Source organism: Erinaceus europaeus, chromosome 12 (assembly GCF_950295315.1).
Source record: "Erinaceus europaeus chromosome 12, mEriEur2.1, whole genome shotgun sequence".
NCBI lineage: Eukaryota > Metazoa > Chordata > Mammalia > Eulipotyphla > Erinaceidae > Erinaceus > Erinaceus europaeus.
The window spans coordinates 47664134-47685695 of NC_080173.1; the positions used below are offsets into that span (position 1 = coordinate 47664134).

General features: G+C 44.2%; 1 protein-coding gene across 2 annotated transcripts in view; it reads left to right on the forward strand.

Moving 5' to 3' along the window:
* The window catches only part of ACLY (ATP citrate lyase), a 52782-nt gene that overhangs the window by 19450 nt on the left and 11770 nt on the right, over nucleotides 1-21562 (forward strand). Inside the window, exons 12-21 of one of the 2 annotated variants that reach the window (XM_060203503.1) lie at nucleotides 188-278; nucleotides 1030-1059; nucleotides 5682-5823; nucleotides 6086-6254; nucleotides 10298-10402; nucleotides 15937-16133; nucleotides 16722-16803; nucleotides 19133-19243; nucleotides 20116-20243; nucleotides 21370-21511. In XM_060203503.1, coding sequence (XP_060059486.1) covers nucleotides 188-278; nucleotides 1030-1059; nucleotides 5682-5823; nucleotides 6086-6254; nucleotides 10298-10402; nucleotides 15937-16133; nucleotides 16722-16803; nucleotides 19133-19243; nucleotides 20116-20243; nucleotides 21370-21511 — 1197 coding nt within the window. The remainder of the gene's footprint in view (nucleotides 1-187; nucleotides 279-1029; nucleotides 1060-5681; nucleotides 5824-6085; nucleotides 6255-10297; nucleotides 10403-15936; nucleotides 16134-16721; nucleotides 16804-19132; nucleotides 19244-20115; nucleotides 20244-21369; nucleotides 21512-21562) is intronic. The other variant, XM_060203504.1, reaches the window with a different exon arrangement.

Here is a 21562-nt window from a genome sequence, read left to right on the forward strand (position 1 = left end):
GCAGTACTTCTGAAATGTATTTTAGAAGGTCATTAGAATAGCATGTCAGGAAAGCTGCTTCCAAAGAATAGTGCTCTACTTAGTTCTTATTGCTGAATTTTTTTTGAAACCTTAAGGGCCAGTGACTTTTACTCCCGGCTGCTACCTGTATCTGTCACTTGAACTCTGGTTTCTTGTCCCACACCAGACTCCAGCTCCCAGCAGGACAGCATCTTTTTCTGAATCCAGGGCTGATGAGGTGGCACCTGCAAAGAAGGCCAAACCTGCCATGCCACAAGGTAACTGCCAGCGGGCTCAGAAGTGTCACTCCCTGTCCATCTTCTCTTTCTGGGCCTGCTTAGCTGCTAGAGGTGGATGCAAGGTGACTTTTTTTTGGTGGGGTTTGCTGTGAGAGGGTATGATGTGGAGGGTGAGAATGGGGTATGAAGGTGCTATTACCGCAACCTTCTTTGTGGAAACCTTTCTGGTCTTTTCTCCCAAGTCAGGTGGCAGGGTTAGTTACACATAGGCTGATGCAGTCTGGACAACCTCTCCCTGGTGCATACAGAGTGTTTAAGGCATTTGTGAAACTAGTAGTGTTCCAGGTGCTTGATCATAAGCCACTGCCCTTAAAGCCCCAGGTCAGCAGTCTTGTCCACAACACAGAGTGACAGTTCCAGTTCCACAATGACTTATCTCATCGTGCTTCACAGGGGCAAAATGACTGGCATTAAGAGAGTTGGACAGGGCCAGCTGTCCCTCCAGAGGGCCTGGATGACTTTGGATAGCACATACTTCATGCCTGCTCCTCCTGCCCTCTACTCCTCCCCTCCCACATCCCCTTGGTCCTTTGCCTTTTCTTGTTTCTACTGCTGGTGGGTGCTTCTGCCTCATCCGTTGGCATGACACCTCTGGCCTGTTGCAGACTAGAAGAGAGACTAAGGTGTCAGGCCTACAAAACTTATTTGTGGGACCCTTCCCTCTGCTTTTCCTCCAAAGCCATTAATCATCAGTCAATCACTCAGTTGCCTTGGTCATTTTCTTTGACAGATTCAGTCCCAAGTCCAAGATCCCTGCAAGGTAGGATGCCCCCACCCTGCCCTGGTCCATGTGTGGCTTTGTTAGTGGGTTACAGTTCTCTTGTGTGCTTTGTTTTCTCCTCCCTGGTGAAATGAAGTATTGTATGAGATATTTTCTGTCCCCTACTTTGGTGTGTCCCACCCTCAAGACCTGTTCTTTACTCACACTCCCTCCTCAACCCTGTGTAGTTTGTACCCCCATTCAGTGCCCTGGCTATCTCTCCAGTTAGGGTGTGACAGTGGAGATCACAGAAAGAGCTAGAAACAGGCCCACAGTCTGGGAGAACATCTTGGTGCCAAGGAAGGAGGGAACCATTGAAACTACAGGAAGAACAGTAGAGAGGTGTGGGGAAGGAGGGGAACAGTAGATCACCCCAATTGTCCTGCTGCCTTCCCTTCCAACCTACCTATCTCAGCCTTACCATCCCAAAGCTCCCAATCCAGAGAGTTTAGGGGTGTGTGTGTGTGTGTGTGTGTGTGTGTGTGTGTGTAAGATGGGGTAGGTGGACAGAGAAGAGGGAGAGATACAGAAAGTCTGTGGTAAGACATGTGGTAAGTGTGCAGGTGGACCTAGGCTTTGTCTGGTGTGTTTAAGGTCACTGCTTTACAGTGAGCATTTTCTGTGCATGCTCATGCAAACAAACAGTACTCACTTTTACCTAGTGACAGGTGAAGAGATGAATCTGTTTAAAGCATCAGGTCCTATATTTATGCTTTGAGAGTCCCAGCTGACTTAAAGAAAGGGAACGGTATACTCAAAACATTTGGAAAGGCCAGGAATGCAGGCTTCTGCCTTAATTCCTTCCATTATGCACGCACGCACGCACGCACGCACAGTCTTTTGAGAGAGACCAAGACCTGCAGTGCTACTCCACCACTTGTGAAACTAGTTCCCCCTACAGGAGGGAACATGGGGCTTGAAACCAGATTATTGTTCATGTGCACCCCCACTTAGCACAGCGAGTTAAGCGCATATGGTGTGAAGCGCAAGGACCGGCATTAGGATCCTGGTTCAAGCCCCCAACCCCCACCTGCAGCGGAGTTGCTTCAGAGGCGGTGAAGCAGGTCTGCAGGTGTCTATCTTTCTCTCCCCCTCTCTGTCTTCCCCTCCTCTCTCCATTTCTCTCTGTCCTACCTAACAACAACATCAATAACAACAATAATAACTACAATAGCAACAAAAAGGGCAACAAAAGGGAAAATTAATATAAAATTAAATTTTTTAAAATTTATTTTATTGAATAGAAATAACTTGAGAGGGGTGGGGGAGAGGTAGGGAGGGAGACCAGGAGGCCCAGACCTGCAGTTTTCACCCTGCAGATGGGGACTGGAGGATTGAATTGGTGTCCTTGTGCATTGTAACGCGTGCACTCAACTAGTTGCACCACCATTTTATGTATTTCATGGTGAGAGATGCTAAAGTACTACTCAGCTTACCATCCATGGAATTTCACTTGTTTTTATTTTTGTGCTGTTTTCTAAAAGATTTATTTACTTATAAGAGAGAGAGAGAGAATCACAGCATCATTCTCGCATATGCAGTGTGGGGACTGAACTCAAGCCCTCTTACTTATAACTCCAACACTATCCACTATTCTACTTCCCGAGCCTCATTGTTCCATGTGGTGGTGGGGAATTGCACCCTGGGTGTCCTCACATGTGAATTAGGAACTTTATCCTTGAACTACCTCATGACTCTGGGGCCGATTCTTGCTTTCAGTCCCTAAAGTTGTGCTGAGAAGTGACTGGAAATCTCCTGGACCAGAGGGGGAGCCTGATGTAGAGGTGCTTCTCTTGGAGAGCTCCCTGATACTTGATCTAAGGCTTTCCCCCTTCAGCTTTGTGTCTTTGGACTCACTGTTATTATAGCCCTTTCATCTGTGGAGCTTATCCTGATTTCTCAAGCCTGTTGCATAGACAATGCCTGTGAACACACGGGTGTGGGTGCAGACTCTTAAGAATGGCTCACTATCCTGCTCAGGTACACAGCTGAATTGAGCTATAAATTTGGATGCACTTCTAACTTAAAATGTAGCTCCAGGGCAGTGGAGACAGCATAATGGTTATACAAACATTTCTCATTCCTGAGGCTCCTAGGTCCCAGGTTCAACCCAACCCCCCCCCCCCCACACACACACCACCATAAACCAGAGCTGAGCAGTGCTATGGTGTTTCTCTTCTCTTCTCTTCTCTTCTCTTCTCTTCTCTTCTCTTCTCTTCTCTTCTCTTCTCTCTCTCTCTCTGTCTCTGTGTGTCTGCATCTCTCAAAAAAAACTAAAAAAAAAAAATGTGTCTCCACTGCTACTTGACTTATCCTTCAGTTTGCTAGAACCGGAAGTGAAGAAACTGGATTAGGCGTCTTTTCTGTGCCGTGATCTCATGTCTCACCAGATCGTGGGTCTGGCTGACAATAAATCCAAGCATCAGGAGATTGTCATGAGATTGTGGCTGTGACGGGGGAAAAGCAGGCTTATACATGGAAGGGAATCCTTGCTTTGGGAAAGTGATCAGCTCTTAAATTCATTTAATCAGGCCTTGAAGCCTGCACTTGTACTTTAATTAATACCAGATGCTTCTGAGCTCAGTGCATTTTCTCTGGAGAAACTGAGAACCTCCCTGGAGGACTACACTCTAGTGAGAATTAGTGAGGAAACCGTGGGGTCAAGGTACCCGCCAACAAGTGCTGAGGCTTTCTCCTCAAGTGAGAAGTGCACTTGGACTAGCTCTTCCTTCTCCCCCCCCCCCCTTCTCTCTCTTTCTCTTTTTGGCCAAAGCACTGCTTAGCTCTAGTTTATAGTGGTGCAAGGAACTGAATCTGGGACTTGTGGAGTCTCAGACATGAGCCTTTTGCATAATCATTATGCATCTCCCTAATCACTTCTTTTTTTTATTATTTATTTATTCCCTTTTGTTGCCCTTGTTTTATTGTTGTAGTTATTATTCTTGTTATTCTTGATGTCTTCGTTGTTGGATAGGACAGAGAGAAATGGAGAGAGATGGGGAAGACAGAGAAGCAGAGAAAAAGATAGACACCAGGAGTTGGGCATTAGCACAGAGGGCCAAGCGCAAGGACCAGCTTAAGAATCTCCCACCTGCAGGGAGTCACTTCACAGCTGGTGAAGCAGGGCTGCAGGTGTCTGTCTGTCTCTCCCCCTCTGTCTTCCCCTCCACTCTCCATTTCTGTCCTATCATACAACAACAACAGCTATGATAACAATAGTAACTACAACAAGCCCAACAACAAGGGCAACAAAATGAGAAAAATGGCCTCCAGGAGCAGTAGATTTATAGTGCAGACACCAAGACCCAGCGATAACCCTGGAGGCAAAAAAAAAAAAAAAGAAGCGGGGGAATGGGAAAAGGTAATATATATATATATATATTTACAGAAATAATAGTCAACCCATATCTGTGATCTTGAGAGAACTATTACAGTTTCCAATGGAGGGAACAGGGACACAGAACTTTGGTGGTAGGAACACGTGTGGAATTATATCCCTATTAAAATCAATATTAAGTCACTAAAAACAAACAAAAAAGCCAAAAAGTTGTATTTATTTAATGAGAGAGACCAGAGTCTCGCTCTGTCAAATGTAGTAGTGGAAATGAGGCCTAAGGATGGTCCAGGCAGTGGTGCAGTGGATAAAGCCTTTGACTCTCAAGCATGAGGTCCTGAGTTCAGTCCCCAGCAGCACATGTACCAGATTGATGTCTGGTTCTTTTTCTCTCTCCTCCTGTTTTTCTCATTAACAAAAATAAATCTAAGAGAGCTGTGTGTGTGTGTAGGGGGGTGAAGCATAGGGCCTCAACATGCTGAGTCTGTGCTCTTCCCCACTGAGTCACCTTCATGGGCTGCTGTTCACTTCTGTTGCCCCTCATCACTTTCCTGTCCTCTGGAGAGCCCATCCAAGGCATTGTTCTGTGCATTAAAGTGCCACCTGATAGAGAAAAGAGAGAGCTTACTGCTCCTTCCTTTTGTAAGAACCCAGTGGAAGCTCAGTTAGAACGAATGTTTCACAGACCTCTTTCATATCTGTGCTGACTGGGCATCATTAAAATTCGGGTCTTGAGCTGAGCTGGTTTGTGTCCAGATCTACAGGTAATCAGGATAGTTTAAAGCAACCACCAAGGTGGGGAGAAGGTAGCTTAATGGTTCTGCAAAAAGAATCATGCCCGAGGCTCTGACATTTCAACCCCCCCCCTTCCCCACCCCATTATAAGTCAGAGCTGAACATTGCTCTGGAGAAAGAGAGAGAAAGAAAGGCTATCAGAATTGTTTATCAAGCTCCATTTGTATGCAAGCAGGAGGGAGACTCTTTTCATGTCTTTTCTGTGAAATGCTTGGGCCCATTAGAAATTCTCCAGCTGTGGGCCTGTTCTCTACACGGGGAATCCTTTCTTTGTTCACAGTTGGCCTGTTGACCAGTCATGTAGACCCTCCTAGCTCTTTTTGTTCGCTGTCGTCTCTCTCCAAAAGAAATAAAAGCAATTCTTCCCCAAGCTCTGAAAATTCCACTTTTCTTTTGGTTTTGATGAGTTCCACCCTCCTTGGATTTGGGGCATGGGTTGGGGTCTCCTGGGAATGCGTGATCTGGGTGCACTTGCTGTGTCTTTGCCCACCAGGAAAGAATACCACCCTCTTCAGTCGCCACACTAAGGCCATTGTGTGGGGCATGCAGACCCGGGCTGTGCAGGGCATGCTGGACTTTGACTACGTCTGCTCCCGAGACGAACCCTCTGTGGCTGCCATGGTCTACCCCTTCACGTGAGTCACAGCACAGTGGGAAGGTTGATTTCCTCGTCTGAGCCAGACTATGGGGACCAGCTATGTTATCCCCTTTGCTGGGGATCTCCCAAACCCAGATGGGGTTTATCTATATTCTGGGAGATCTTTTGTCTGAAACCAGCTCTTTAAGGGCAAAATTCTTGGCCTTTTCCTTCATCTGGTGAAGCTCCCCTTGGCTTTCTCCTCCTCTCAACCCTGGTAGGAGAGGGATGTACTGATCCCTCCTCTATCCTTCTCACAGTGGGGACCACAAGCAGAAATTTTACTGGGGTCACAAGGAGATCCTGATTCCTGTCTTCAAGAACATGGCTGATGCTATGAGGAAACACCCAGAAGTAGATGTGCTGATCAACTTTGCCTCCCTCCGTTCTGCCTATGACAGTACCATTGAGACCATGAGTTATGCACAGGTAAAGCACTGGTCCTTGTTAGGGAGGGACACTGGCAAAATTTCTGAATGATGTCCAGGGACAAAGTGCTTGGGGCTCAGGATTGGTCTGTGATTTGGGTAAAAGTGGTTGGACACGTGATCTTCAGGAAGCAGGTTTGTAGCCAAGGACAAGTGAACAGGACTGTCTGCCTGGACTGATAGATACTCTGCGCTAAAATTGGCTTTATTATTGTTATTAAATATTTATTCACTAGTGAAATTATGAAAGGGCCAAGAGCATCATTTATGATGTTCAGAATCAAGCTCAGGACTTCATGCTTGAGAATCCAGTGCCTTATTCACTGCACCACTTGCCAGGCTGCTAAGACTGACTTTGAAAACAGAGTCAGGGGGAGTCGGGTGGTAGCGCAGCGGGTTAAATGCAGGTGGCGCAAAGCGCAAGGACCGGCGTAAGGATCCTGGTTCGAACCCCCGGCTCTTTCTCTCCCCCTCTCTGTCTTCCCCATCTCTCTCCATTTCCCTCTGTCCTATCTAACAACAATGACATCAATAATAACAACAACAATAACTATAACAATAAAACAACAAGGGAAACAAAAGGGACTAAATAAATATTTTTAAAAAATAAAAGACACAACAATGAGATATCACTTCACTCCTGTGAGAATGTCATACATCAGAAAAGGTAGCAGCAGCAAATGCTGGAGAGGGTGTGGGGTCAAAGGAACCCTCCTACACTGCTGGTGGGAATGTCAATTGGTCCAGCCTCTGTGGAGAACAGTCTGGAGAACTCTCAGAAGGTTAGAAATGGACCTACCCTATGACCCTGCAATTCCTCTCCTGGGGATATATCCTAAGGAACCCAACACATCTATCCAAAAAGATCTGTGTACACATATGTTCTTGGCAGCACAATTTGTAGTAGCCAAAACCTGGAAACAACCTAGGTGTCCAACAACAGATGAGTGGCTGAGCAAGTTGTGGTATATATACACAATGGAATACTACTCAGCTGTGAAAAATGGTGACTTCACCGTTTTCAGCTGATCTTGGATGGACCTTGAAAAATTCATGTTATGTGAAATAAGTCAGAAACAGAAGGATGAATATGGGATGATCTCACTCTCAGGCAGAAGTTGAAAAACAAGATCAGAAAAGAAAACACAAGTAGAACCTGAAATGGAATTGGCATATTGCACCAAAGTAAAAGACTGTGGGGTGGGTGGGTGGGGAGAATACAGGTCCATGAAGGATGATAAATGACATAGTGGGGGTTATATTATTAAATGGGAAACTGGGGAATGTTATGCATGTGCAAACAATTGTATTTACTGTTGAATGTAAAACATTAATTCCCCAATAAAGAAATAAATTTTAAAAAAAAGAGTCAGGGGGGCTGAGCAGTAGCACAGTGGGTTAAGTGCGTAGGGTACAAGGACCAGCATAAGGATCCTGGTTCGAGCCCCCAGCTCTCCACCTGCAGGGGGTCACTTTGCAGTTGGTAAAGCAGATCTGTAGGTGTCTATCTCTCCTGTCTTCCCCTCCTCTCTTGATTTCTGTCTGTCCTATATAACAACAATAACAACTACAGCAAGGGCAACAAAATGAGAAAAAAATAGCCTCCAGAAGCAGTGGATTACTAGTGCTGGCACTGAGCCCCAGCAGTAATCCTGGAGGCAGAAAAAACAAAAAACAAAAACAGGATCCCAGGAAAATAGCAGAATGACTGTGCAAAAACTTTCATGCCTAGTGTAGGGTAGATAGCTTAATGGTTATGCAAACAAACTCCTGCCTGAGGCTCCAAAGTCTTATCTCTCCCCCTCTGTCTTCCCCTCCTCAATAACCCCGGAGGCCTAAATAAACAAATAAATATTTCCTAAAACTTTAATGGCTAGCTGCAGGATCAGTTCCAGGCACCAACATAAACTAGAGCTGAGGAGTGTTTTGGTTAACAATAACAAAATTGAACTAGGGGTGAGGCAGATAGCTCACCAGGTGGTTTGCCTACCTTTCCAGTTTTCAGCCCTGGCATCACATGGGAGGTGCTACAGCAATAGTACATTTTAGGGCTATGGTACCTCCCTCTCACAGTCTCTAGGTGAATGAAAAAGTGACCTGGCGCCATGAAATAATTGTGTATGTAGGGGTGGGGGGGCCATCCCCTGATGTCGCTAAAGCAGAGGAGTAGGGGACACAACCCAGAATCAAAGGTACATTTATATAATTGCAATAAAGAGAATTATAGAAAAAGTCAGTTACAAAAAAGTCAATATCACATTTTCATTCCCATTTCCCAGAAATAGGCCTGCTGTTCAGCCTTGTTTATATATATTTTTTGGATTTAAACAAAAGGAATAGCGTAATGGTCATGGAAAGAGAGTCTTATGACTGAGGCTCTGAAGTCCCAGGGCCAACCCCACCCCCCATCATAAACCAGAGCAGAACAGTGCTCTGATTTTATTTAATTTTTTTTATTATTATTTTTTAAATATTTATTTATTCCCTTTTGTTGCCCTTGTTGTTTTATTGTTGTAGTTATTGTTGTTGTTGTTGTTGTTGGATAGGACAGAGAGAAATGGAGAGAGGAGGGGAAGACAGAGAGGAGGAGAGAAAGATAGACACCTGCAGACCTGCTTCACCGCCTGTGAAGCGACTCCCCTGCAGGTGGGGAGCGGGGGTTCGAACCGGGATCCTTATGCTGGTCCTTGTGCTTTGCGCCACCTGCGCTTAACCCGCTGCGCTACAGCCCGACTCCCCAGTGCTCTGATTTTAAATAAATAAATAGGAATTGAAAATGAGTTACTTTTTTAGTTTAAAATAGAAGTTGATCAAATATAGCCCAAGTGCCAAATTAGCATTTCATTAAAGATCTATTTTATTTGTTGCGTGTAAGAGAGAGTTTCATATAAGGCAGAGAGAGAGAAAGAGAGAGAGAGAGAGAAGCTGGAGTATCTCTCCAGTATGTGTAGTGCTGGGAATGGAATCAGAAATCTCAGGTGTTTGCAACCTCCACTCATTTTTATAAATATGGTTTTATTGGAACACAGCTATATGTACTCATTGTGGAAGTAGCTCATTCCTGTCATGTATGGACCATCTCCTGTGAGGACATAGAGTCAAAGACTCATGTGCAGCAGAGAAAAAGAGACTTTTTTTTAAAAATTTTCCTCCAGGGTTATCACTGGGGCTGTCGACACTAGGAATCCACTGTTCCTGGAGGCCATTTTTTCCATTTTGTTTCCATTGTTATTGTTGTTAGAACAGAGAGAATTGAAAGGGGAGAGAAAGATACCTGCAAACCTGCTTCATCCCCTGCAGGTGTTGAGCCAGGGGCTCGAACCGGGATCCTTAAGAGCACTGGTGTGCTACTGCCTGGCTCCTGATAGATGCCTTTTTTAAAAAATTTATTTCTTATATTTATTTATTTTCTGTTTTGTTTTCTTGTTTTTTTAATTGTTGTAGTTATTGTTGTTGTTATTGATGTTGTTAGATAGGACAGAGAGAAATGGAGAAAGGAGGGGAAGATAGAGGAGGGAGAGAAAGATAGACACCTGCAGACCTGCTTCACCACCAGTGAAGCGACTCCCCTGCAGGTGGGAAGCCAGGAGCTTGAACCGGGATCCTTAAGCCGGTCCTTGTGCTTCGTGCCACGTGCGCTTAACCCACTGCGCTACTGCCCGACTCCCAATAGTTAACTTTTGAGCAGGCACTGGAACAGGTAGGAAAGAGTGGGACTGAATCTTGGGTTTTTGTTTTTGTTTTGTTTTTTATTTTCTAGAAGAGAGTACAATAGCTTTGATTGTAGTGAGTTTTCAGAAACATTTGTTCCAGCTTGGCTGAGTCATGTTGTTAACCAGTCAAACAACTTTAGGTGTCTTGCCTCTTTGAGAAAGGACTAAAGTAATCAGAATAAGGAGAGACAGAGGTGGGGAAGGAAAACCTGTATATTGTTAACTTTGCTTTGTCATAAAGTCTGAAAGGGGGCTTGCAAGGTGAATTGTTGAATATAACTACCTTAGATCAGGCTGAAAGTTAATAACAAGGGTCTGTGTCATCCTCTAGATCCGAACCATTGCCATCATAGCCGAAGGCATCCCTGAGGCCCTTACACGGAAGCTGATCAAGAAGGCTGACCAGAAGGGAGTGACCATCATTGGACCTGCCACTGTGAGTGTCCCTTCCAGAAAGCCTTTTGAGTTCCAGGATATGTTATGAACTTCTGGCCCTCAGGGAATTTACTTTTTGAGTGTCTCCCACTTGAATAAAAATGTGTGTGTGTGCTTTTTTTTTTTTTTTTTTTAACATGTATGCTCAACCAGGTGTGTCACCACCCGGCCCCCCTTTTTTTCCTCTCAGTATTTTTACTTGTTCATTATTGGATGGAGACTGACAGAAATTGAGAGGGGAAAGGGAGATAGGGAAAGAGACTGAGAGACACCTGCAGCGCTGCTTCACCACTGCTGAAGCTTTCCCTCTGCAGGTGGGGTGGGGATCAGGGACTTGAGCCTGAGTCCTTGTGCACTGTAATGTGTGTAATTAACCAGGTGTCCCATTGCCTGGGTCCTAAGTAAAAGGATCTAAGAGAGTGTACCTGTTGAATGGTCCAGGAGGTGGTGCAGTGACTAAAGCATTGGACTCTCAAGCATGAGGTCTTGAGTTTGGTCCACGGCAGCACATGTACCAGTGATGTCTGGTTCTTTCCTTCTCTCCTGTATTTCTCATTAATAAATAAAAATATTAAAAAGAGAGAGGGAGAGAGTACCTGTTGAAACAAAACTTCTCTGCTTACTTATTTTTGATAGAGACAGAAATTGAGATGGAAAGGCAAGTTAGAAAGAGACACGTTTGCAGCACTATTTCACCACTTATGAAGCTTCCCCCCTGCAGGTGGGAATGAGGGGCTTGAACCCAAGCCCTCGTGCACTCAACCAGGTGTGCCACTGCCTGGCCTCCAGTTCCTTTTTAATTTTTATTTTCTTCTTTTTTTTTTTAATATTTATTTACTTATAAGATGGAAACACTGACAAGACCATAGGATAAGAGGGGTACAGTTTGCATCACCAGAGTTCCGTATCACATCCCCTCCCTTGATAGCTTTCCTGTTCTTCAACCTCCTAGCAGTATGGACCCAGGGTCATTGTGGGATGCAGAAGGTGGAAGGTCTGGCTTCTGTAATTGCTTCCCCGCTGAACATGGGCGTTGACAGGTTGATCCACACTCCCAGCCTGCCTCTCTCTCTCTCTCTTTCCCTAGTGGGGAAGGGATCTGAGGAAGCAGAGCTACAGGACACATTGGTGGGGTCATCTGTCCAGGGAAGTCGAGTTGGCATCATGGTAGCATCTGGAACCTGGTGGCTGAAAAAGAGTTAACATATAGAGCCATACAAATTGTTGATTAAAGGCTGGAATATTGCAGATGAAGATTTGGGGTCTCCGTTTTGGAAATAGCTATTAGGCCTATTTTAGGTATATTCCAAAGGGCCTATGACTTTATTAGTTTTTGCCTGAGCCTGCCATCTGATATGTAGGTGGAACCAAGTTATTGTCTGGGGAGATGATGTCATGGCTGGATAAAGGACTAGAAAGCTGGATCAGTGAAGAAGAGTAGCTCCCAAATATGGAAAAAGTGTATAATTATTGTTGACTGTAAACCCCATCGATTTGATCTGGGGCCCATACTCAGCATAGGACCCTATGTAACCTCTACATCCCTGTAGGTCTGAACATGCATTCTGTGGTCATCAGTAGGAACATTCCGAGTTGCACCAATTTCAGCACCCATCTTCTTCAGGTGGTAGATAAAGTATGTTATCCAATCCCCCTTCGAAGGATGGAACATTCTCTACTATTGTTGATCCACATTGAGGGCAAGGTCCTTTGGGGGCCCCCAGAGGGGTCCATTATGTTTTTCCTGATGGAGATGACCAGTAATAATGGAAAGAGGGATCTATTCAGGTCTAGGCTCATTGTGTCTGGGTGGGAATCCCAGGACTCCCCGACTAGGGCCCCAGCTGATGGGGTGGTCTGATAGTGACTAAAGAGTCATCATTAAATTATGCCAGTCTTTTGCCCTTATTCAGCTTTTGTAGTGCTTACTTTGATAAGGTTAGCTTTGGAGTTACTCAGGGAAGTGTAATAGGAAGTAGGTGAGGAGGGTATCTAGGTCTAAGTAGAAACTATTTCATTAGATACTTTAAGGTGTCTTTTTAGGTCTTTCTACTTGCTTGCTTCATTTATTGACTCACTGCAAACTATGGTGCACTTTTGCCTTAATGTATATATTTTGCCCTAATTTATGGATACATGTGTACATGGGACCTGGTCTATATCTAGGTTTTGAGGCTTTGTTAGGAAGTAGACTACCCGAAATGGAATTAAGGAGTCCTATGAGAAAGGAAAGGTCTCACCCAAGTAATTCTTCTTATTTATAGGATAGAGACAACCAGAAATTGAAATGGTGGGCTAAGAAAGGAAGAGAGACAGAAACACCTACAGCCCTGATTCACCACTCATGAAGTTTTCCCCCTGCAGGTGGGGACCACGGGCTCAAACCCGGGCCCTTGCACATTGTAACATGTGCACTCAACCAGGTTTACCATCATCTGACCCCTCTAGTTACTTTTTTGTTGTTGTTGTTACTTAAGGTTTGTTTGTTTGTTTGTTTCTAATCTGTTGACATATTTGAGTTAAAAGCAGAGAGAGAATCAGAGCGCTCTTTCCTTTTACAGTGGAGGAGACTAGAGGATTAACAAAAAGGCCTGTTTCCACTCCAGGAGATGATAATGCTGTTTCAACCCAGTTTTTCCAACACCGTTTGTTGAAAAGACTCTCCTTTTTCCATTCAATAGTCTGGGCAGCCTTGTCAAAGATCAGATGTCTATACGTGTGGGAGCTTATTGCTGGGCTCTCAATTCTATTCTACTGGTGTCTGTTTATGTTCCAGTACCAAGCAGTTTTGATGACAATGGCCCTATAATACAATTTGAGATTTGGGAGTGTGATGCCTCCAGTTCTGTTCTACTTCAACTACTTTTTTAAGATTTTATTTATTTATTAATTAATGAGAAAGAGAGAAGGAGAGAGAAAGAACCAGACATCACTCTGGTACATGTGCTTCTGGGGATCAAACTCAGGACCTCATGCTTGAGAGTCCAAAGCTTTACCTCCTCCCGGACCACTCCACCTACTTTTTTAATGGGCTGTCTTCCCTACTTCATTTCACCTGTATATTTTCAAAGATTTAATGAGAATTATTTTTATGACTTCATTATTATTATTTTTTTACCAGAGCACTGTTCAGCTCTGGCTCATGATAGTGTAGGGGATATAACCTGGAAACCTCTGGAGCTTCAGGCACCTCCCCATCCATGAATAATTGATTTTTTAAAAAAATATTTTATTTATTTATTAATTAGAAAGATAGGAGGAGAGAGAAAGAACCAGACATCACTCTGGCACATGTGCTGCTGAGGATCGAACCCAGGATCTCATGCTTGAGAGTCCAAAGCCTTATCACTGCGCCACCTCCCAGACCACGAATTGATTTTTTTTAAAAAAGATTTTATTTATTTATTAATGAGGAAGATAGGAGGAGAGAGAAAGAACCAGGCATCACTCTGGCACATGTGCTGCTGGGGATCGAACTCAGGACCTCATGCTTGAGAGACCAATGCTTTATCACTGTGCCACCACTTCTTTTTTTTTTCCCTTTTGTTGCCCTTGTTGTTTATCATTGTTGTGGTTATTATTGTTGTTGTTATTGCTGTTGTTGTTGTTGTTGGATAGAGACAGAATTTGAGAGGGGTTTGCATAGAGGAGAGAGATAGAGAGACACCAACAGTCCTGCTTTTCCCCTGCAGGTGGGGGCCAGGGGCTTGAACCTGGGCCATTGCACATTGTAGCATGTGCACCAGGTGCGCTACCACCTGGCTCCTCCAAATGTCTTCACATAAGAAATTTCACTATAAAAAAGTTATAACCAGGGAATTGGGCGGTAGCATGTGACGCAAAGCGCAAGGACTGGCATAAGGATCCTGGTTGAGCCCACCTGCAGCAGGCGTCTATCTTTCTACAGGTGTCTATCTTTCTCTCCCCCTCTGTCTTCTCTTCCTCTTTCCATTTCTTTCTGTCCTATCTAACAATGATGACATCAATAACAACAATAACTACAACAATAAAACAACAAGGACAACAAAAGGGAATAAATTAAAAAATTGTTTTTTAAAAAAGTAATAACCAAAATAAGGGGGGTGGGAGGAAGGGAACAGATGGTGGTGCCCCTGATTGAGCACACATATCACAGTGTGCAAGGACCTAGGTTCAAGTCCCCAGTGTCCACCTGCAGAGAAGCTTTACAAGCAGTGAAGTAGTTCTGCAGGTATCTGTGTTTCCCTCTCTAGCTCCTCCTTTCATCTCAGTTTCTTATTTATTTATTTATTTATTCCCTTTTGTTGCCCTTTTTTATTATTATTGTACTTATTGTTGTTATTGATGTTATTGTTTTTGGATAGGACAGAGAAATGGAGAGAAGAGGGGGAGAGAAAGATAGACACCTGCAGACCTGCTTCACCGCTTCTGAAGCGACCCCACCCTGTAGGTGGGGAGCCAGGGGCTTGAACCGGGATCCTTATGCTGGTCCTTGTGCTTTGTGCCACCTGCGCTTAACTTGCTGTGCTACCGCCCGACTCCCCTCAGTTTCTTTTAGTCTAAATAAACAGCAGAGTTTCACCGATTCCCCCCTCCCCTTATGCACAGTTGTTGTAATAAAGTTTTCCTGATGATGAGATTTTCAAACTGAGCTAGGTGCCTTTCAGCTCTCACTGGGGTAATGCCAAGCAATGGTATACACCTATGTTATACACCTTTGATGACAGCTTTTATTTTTTTAGAGTAGGGAAATGACAACCCTGAAGATAGATGTCTGAAACTGCTTTAGAAAACGTATACTTGGGAGTCGGGCGGTAGCGCAGTGGGTTAAGCGCACGTGGCACAAAGTGCAAGGACCTTAAGGATCCTGGTTTGAGCCCCTGGCTCCCCATCTGCAGGGGAGTCACTTCACAGGCAGTGAAGCAGGTCTGCAGGTGTCTGTCTTTCTCTCCCCCTCCATCTTCCCCTACTCTCTCCATTTCTCTCTGTCCTATCCAACATCAACAACAACAATAACTACAATAATTAAAAACAACAAGGACATCAAAAGGGAATAAATAAATAAAGAAAGAAAGAAAGAAAACATATACTTTTACAGATAAGGTCCTTAGAGGCTGGGCAGTAGCACGCCTGGTAGATTGCATATATTACCGTCCACAAAGACTTGGGTTCAAGCCCCTGGTTCCCACCTATAGGGAAGGGGAAGCTTCATGAGCTCCTCTCTTACTCTCCCTTCCCCCTCAATTTATTTCTGTTCTACCAAAGAAAAAATGAGGGGAGGGGTTGGGGATGAGCAGTGGATTTATTATACAGGCACTGAGCCCCAGGGATGACCCTGGTAGCAAAAAAAAATAAAATAAAATAAGGACAAGTTTTTCTGTGGAATGTCTCTCAGGAAAGAAGAGGGCCTCCATCCATGGGATACCCATTTTCAGGGGTTCCCGATCTTGCTAGAGTAGACTGAGCAGGTAGTTTGTAGTAGGCTTTGCAGTTCCTCTGATCTCTGTGGCCAATCAGCTCATCTTTCCTTCCTGACTGCTGTTTCTGCCCTTGCAGGTTGGTGGTATCAAACCTGGGTGCTTTAAGATTGGAAATACTGGTGGGATGCTGGACAACATCTTAGCCTCCAAACTGTATCGCCCCGGCAGTGTGGCCTATGTCTCACGCTCTGGGGGCATGTCCAACGAGCTCAACAATATCATCTCTCGGACCACAGATGGCGTCTATGAGGGCGTGGCCATTGGAGGGGACAGGTGATAAACTGTGGGAACTATGGGAATCATATGAAACCCTGGGTCCTCTAGTCTCTGCTTAGTTCCTGCTGAGTTCCAAGCACATAGAGGTGTTACTTAAGCCCATAGGCTGAAACATTTATTGTCTTGTCTTAGGACAGACTTGACCATAAAATAAAAAATACAAGGGAGGGTATTTCTACAAATTACTTGAGTTCTTGGAAAAGTGAGGTTTTGTTTGTTTGCCAGTTGTAGTCATTTGGGAGGCCACAGGATGCATTGGCTAGGGACCATTTCTGAAATCAGACTGAAGGGCTTCAAATTCCAGTTTCCCTGGTTATCGTGCCTGAGGGGTGGTGTCCTGCTTAGGCTGATTACTCTTGCTAGATGCCCTTTATCCTTCCCTTTATCCCCCATGTGGGGGTGTAATGACTAATTTAGGGCTTGGCACCTAGTAAGTACTTAGGAAGTGTTCATTATATTGTTAGTTAATTGTTGTGAATGGAGAAACTTCTACTACTGCCACACTCATACTTGTGGTCACCCAAATAGGTGACGCTCTCCCCACATCTATTCCCACCCCAGACATGTCCTTTCTGTTCTTACCAGGTACCCTGGCTCAACGTTCATGGATCATGTCTTGCGTTACCAGGACACTCCAGGAGTCAAAATGATAGTGGTTCTTGGAGAGGTGAGTTAATAAGGAAAAAGAAAAAAAAAGATACCTGGTTATAAAAGTGATGGGTGATTATTTTTTATCAAAGCACTACTCAGCTCTGGCTTATGGTGGTGTCGGGGATTGAGCCTTGGATTTTGGAGGCTTGGGCATGAGAGTTTTTTGTTTTTTCTGTTTACACCACTCAATCTCAATTAAAAAAAAATTTTTTTCCAGTCCAGAAAGCTGTTTCTCTTCTATCTTTCTTTCTTTCTTTCTTTTTTTTTTTATTTCTTTACTGGAGAATTAATGTTTTACATTTAACAGTAAATATAATAGTTTGTACATACATAATATTTCCCAGATTTCCATATAATAATACAACCCCTACTATGTCCCTTGTCATCCTTCTTGGATCTGTATTCTCCCCACCCACCCACCGCAGAGCTTTTTACTTTGGTGCAATACGCCAATCCCAGTTCAGGTTCTACTTGTGTTTTCTCTTCTGATCTTGTTTTTCAACTTCTGCCTGAGAGTGAGATCATCCCATATTCATCCTTCTGTTTCTGACTTATTTCACTTAACATGAATTTTTCAAGGTCCATCCAAGATAGGCTGAAAACGGTGAAGTCACCATTTTTTCACAGCTGAGTAGTATTCCACTATGTGTGTGTGTGTGTGTGTGTGTGTGTGTGTGTGTGTGTGTGTGTGTGTATATATATATATATCACAACTTGCTCAGCCACTCATCAGTTGTTGGATACCTGAGTTGCTTCCAGGCTATTATAGGCTATTACAAATTGTGCTGCCAAGAACATATGTGTACACAGATCTTTTTGGATGGGTGTGTTGGGTTCCTTAGGATATATCCCCAGGAGATAAATTGCAGGGTCCTAGGGTAGGTCCATTTCTAGCCTTCTGAGAGTTCTCCAGACTGTTCTCCACAGAGGTTGGACCAATTGACATTCCCACCAGCAGTGTAGAAGGGTTCCTTTGACCCCACACCCTCTCCAGCATTTGTTGCTGTTCCCTTTTCTGATGTGTGACATTCTCACAGGAGTGAAGTGGTATCTTGTCTTGATTTGCATTTCTCTGACAGTCAGAGACTTGGAGCATTTTTTCATGTGTTTCTTGGCCTTTTGGATCTCTTCTGTGGTGAATATTCTGTCCATGTCTTCCCCCCATTTTTGGATGGGGTTATTTGTTGTCTTCTCGTTGAGATTTGCAAGTTCTTTATATATTCTGGTTGTTAGCCTCTTGTCTGATGTATGGCATGTAAAGATCTCCCATTCTGTGAGGGGTCTTTTGGTTTGGGTAGTGGTTTCTTTCCCTGTCCAGAAGCTTTGTAATTTGATGGAGTCCCATAGGTTTATGCTTGCCTTAGTCTTCTTTGTAATTGGATTTGGTTCATTGAAGATGTCTTTAAAATGTATGCGGAAAAGAGTTCTGCCAATATTTTCCTCTAAGTATCTGATAGTTTCTGGTCTAACATGCAAGTCCTTGATCCACTTGGAATTTACTTTTGTATTTGGTGAAATATAGTGGTTCAGTTTTCATTCTTCTGCATGTTTCAACCCATTTTTTCCAGCACCATTTGTTGAAGAGAGACTGCTTTCCCCATTTAATAGTCTGGACACCTTTGTCAAAGATTATATGTCCATAGGTGTGTCAATTAAAAAATTTATGTGTGTGCGCGCGCGCGCGTGCGTGCGTGCGTGTGCCTTTGGTTATATAAGTTGATAGTTTCTGGCAGTCCCACTCCTTGGACTGTAGTTTTCCCTTTTTACACTTCTGTGTATGTCTCTAAAGAAAAGAATCTTTGCCTTCTGGTGCCACAAGGCCTCGTAGTGTCTATTAAGAAGATGCTTTGCGAATCGCCCAGTCAGGAGGGAAGCGAAAGGCAGGGTTTGCTGGGATTTGGAGCCCATACAATAAATCCATGGCTTCTGGAAGCCATTTGCCGCAAAAAAAAAAAAAAAAAGAGAAAGAAAGAAAGAAAGAAAGAAAGAAAGAAAGAAGATGTAGAAGAAGAAGATGCTTTGCATTGGCAAAGTGCCAGTGAGTATCTGGAGGAAAAAGTGCATCTTTAATTTGGAAGAGTACTAAACCCTCATATGTTGGTTGTGCTACTGATTGGGTCTGCTCCTAAATCTTTTAATATCCACAACCCAGGAAGGGGGAGTCCCAGCGATATCTACTGTCCTTGTACAATTCTTCCCTGTATTCCCAATTGTTCTAGCCATGTTACAATTCAACACACTTGACCACTCTTGGCTCTGCCCCTACGGTAGATTTTCCTGCTGCAGTGTTGCTCTTACGGTGGGGTTCACTAACTGGGCTTTTCTTGTTTGCTGGTCCTTGATAGATTGGAGGCACGGAGGAATATAAGATCTGCCGGGGCATCAAGGAGGGCCGTATCACCAAGCCTGTGGTCTGCTGGTGCATCGGAACCTGTGCTACCATGTTCTCCTCTGAGGTATGGCTGAAACAGGTCAAGATGGGGCACAAGGTGGACCTTATGGTCATAGTAAGGTCCATTTGATATCTAATTGCTACACTATGCTCTAGCTCTCTAGGACCTGAAATTCATTTTTAGGAGCTTTACTCATCATCCGACTAAGGTCAGAGAAAGTTTCTGTGTCTCACTGAACATGGTTGTGAGTTAGGAGCTAGAATCTACTGTCTGGAGGAGTGTAAAAGGCTTCACTGAGAACAACAGAGAGGGAAGATGAGACCGAGGAGGGAGAAGACACACACACTGAGCCAGGAAGGGCTGTGATGTGAAGTGCCATGCTGGAAGATGTTCCTTCTGGATATGTTAACATGATTGAATACATGTCAAGATGCCGTGTATCCCACGAGGAATGAAATGATTACCAATTTTTTCACCATCTTTGAAGTTCCCCCATACTGTCCATGGTTCCTCTTTGTGGTGCTGGGGCTCAATCCCAGAACTTTACACACTGCTAGGTATATGCTGTACCAGGTGAGCTATTTTCTGATCCCATTCACTGTGGCTCTCAGATAACTCTTGCTCCCATTAGCCTCAGGGGATGTCAAATGAAGGTTTTTGTGAAGCTGGGTTGCCAGGCTGTTTCCTGGCTCCACTTCCCATCAGGTGTGTGACCTTGAACAGGTGAGTGAACTCCTGAGCTGTGTGTATCCTCACTTCTAAAGTGAGAATTGATCATCCTGCTTATTTAGTGGGCCTGTTTGAAGCTTGAAGTGATTGATGACTAGTGTTCCTCTGTTACAACCTATAATCAATGCAGAAACTTCCCAGAAGCCTGTATTCTTTCCCCTGGGGGACTAACAAACCTTGTCAAGCCAGTTTTCTTTGCCTCGCAGGTACAGTTTGGCCATGCCGGCGCTTGTGCCAACCAGGCTTCTGAAACTGCAGTGGCCAAGAATCAGGCTTTGAAGGAGGCAGGAGTGTTTGTGCCCCGGAGCTTTGATGAGCTTGGAGAAATCATCCAGTAAGTGGGCCTCTCCCTGCCTTTCCCAGTCTCTCCTCAGGGCAGCAGCCTTTTCAGTAGAGGGTTCACTAGTCCTGTCCCTTTCACCTGCAGCTATAGAGATAGCCCAGCAGTTACACAGTTACAGACCATTCAGACTAGTGTTAAAATATACTTAGTTTTTCTGAGCCTTCCTGTTTGGCTAGGCATAAGTGATAGGTTAGAAAGTACCTCCTAAAAATGGTGACTTCACCGTTTTCAGCCGATCTTGGATGGACCTTGAAAAAATCATGTTGAGTGATGTAAGTCAGAAACAGAAGGATGAATATGGGATGATCTTACTCTCAGGCAGAAGTTGAAAGACAAGATCAGAAAAGAAAACAGAAGTAGAACCTGAAATGGAATTGGCGTATCGCACCAAAGTAGAGAATACAGGTCCAAGAAGGATGACAGAGGACCTAGTGGGGGTTGTATTGTTATATGGGAAACTGGGGAATGTTATGCATGTACAAACTATTGTACTTACTGTTGAATGTAAAACATTAATTCCCCAATTTAAAAAAAAGGAAAGAAAAGAAAAAAAATAAGAAAGTACCTCCTGGGAAGTTGGGCATTAGCGCAGCGGGTTAAGCACATGTGGTGCAAGGACTGGCTTGAGGATCCCAGTTCAAGCCCCTGGCTCTCCACCTGCAGGGGAGTCGCTTCATAGACTCCCCTGAAACAGGTCTACAGGTGTCTACCTTTCTCTCCCCTTTTCTGTCTTTCCCTCCTCTCCATTTCTCTTTGTCCTATCCAACAATGATAATAACTATAATAAAACAACAAGGGCAATAAAAGGTAATAAATAAATATATATATATTTTAAAGTACCTTCTGATTAACTAAGAAATGGATATCCTATTTCTTCCCACATCTCCCTTCTGTTTGTCCTTGGCTTCCCGATTCAACTTTCTAGAAAGCTGCCTTCAAAGAAGGGGGGTAGGGTGTTGGTTAGAACATTTTCAATTAGTTTTCAGGAATTCAACTGGTAAGGCTAAGCTCCTAAAAGGAGAAGGTACAAAGTGTGTGGGATATTTGGCTGAGCATTTTGGGGATGGCCTGGAGAACCTGCAGTAATCTTTTCATCTGCCCCTTCCCCAACTATCAGGTCTGTGTATGAGGATCTTGTGGCCAAGGGGGTGATTGTACCTGCTCAGGAGGTACCGCCCCCCACCGTGCCAATGGACTACTCCTGGGCCAGGGTAGGTACCATGTATGTCCCTATCAGTTTGAACAAAGGAAATGTGGAGGCCAAGGTTTTGAATTGACTAGCCTCAAACTCCTGTGAAGTGGGCCTGCCC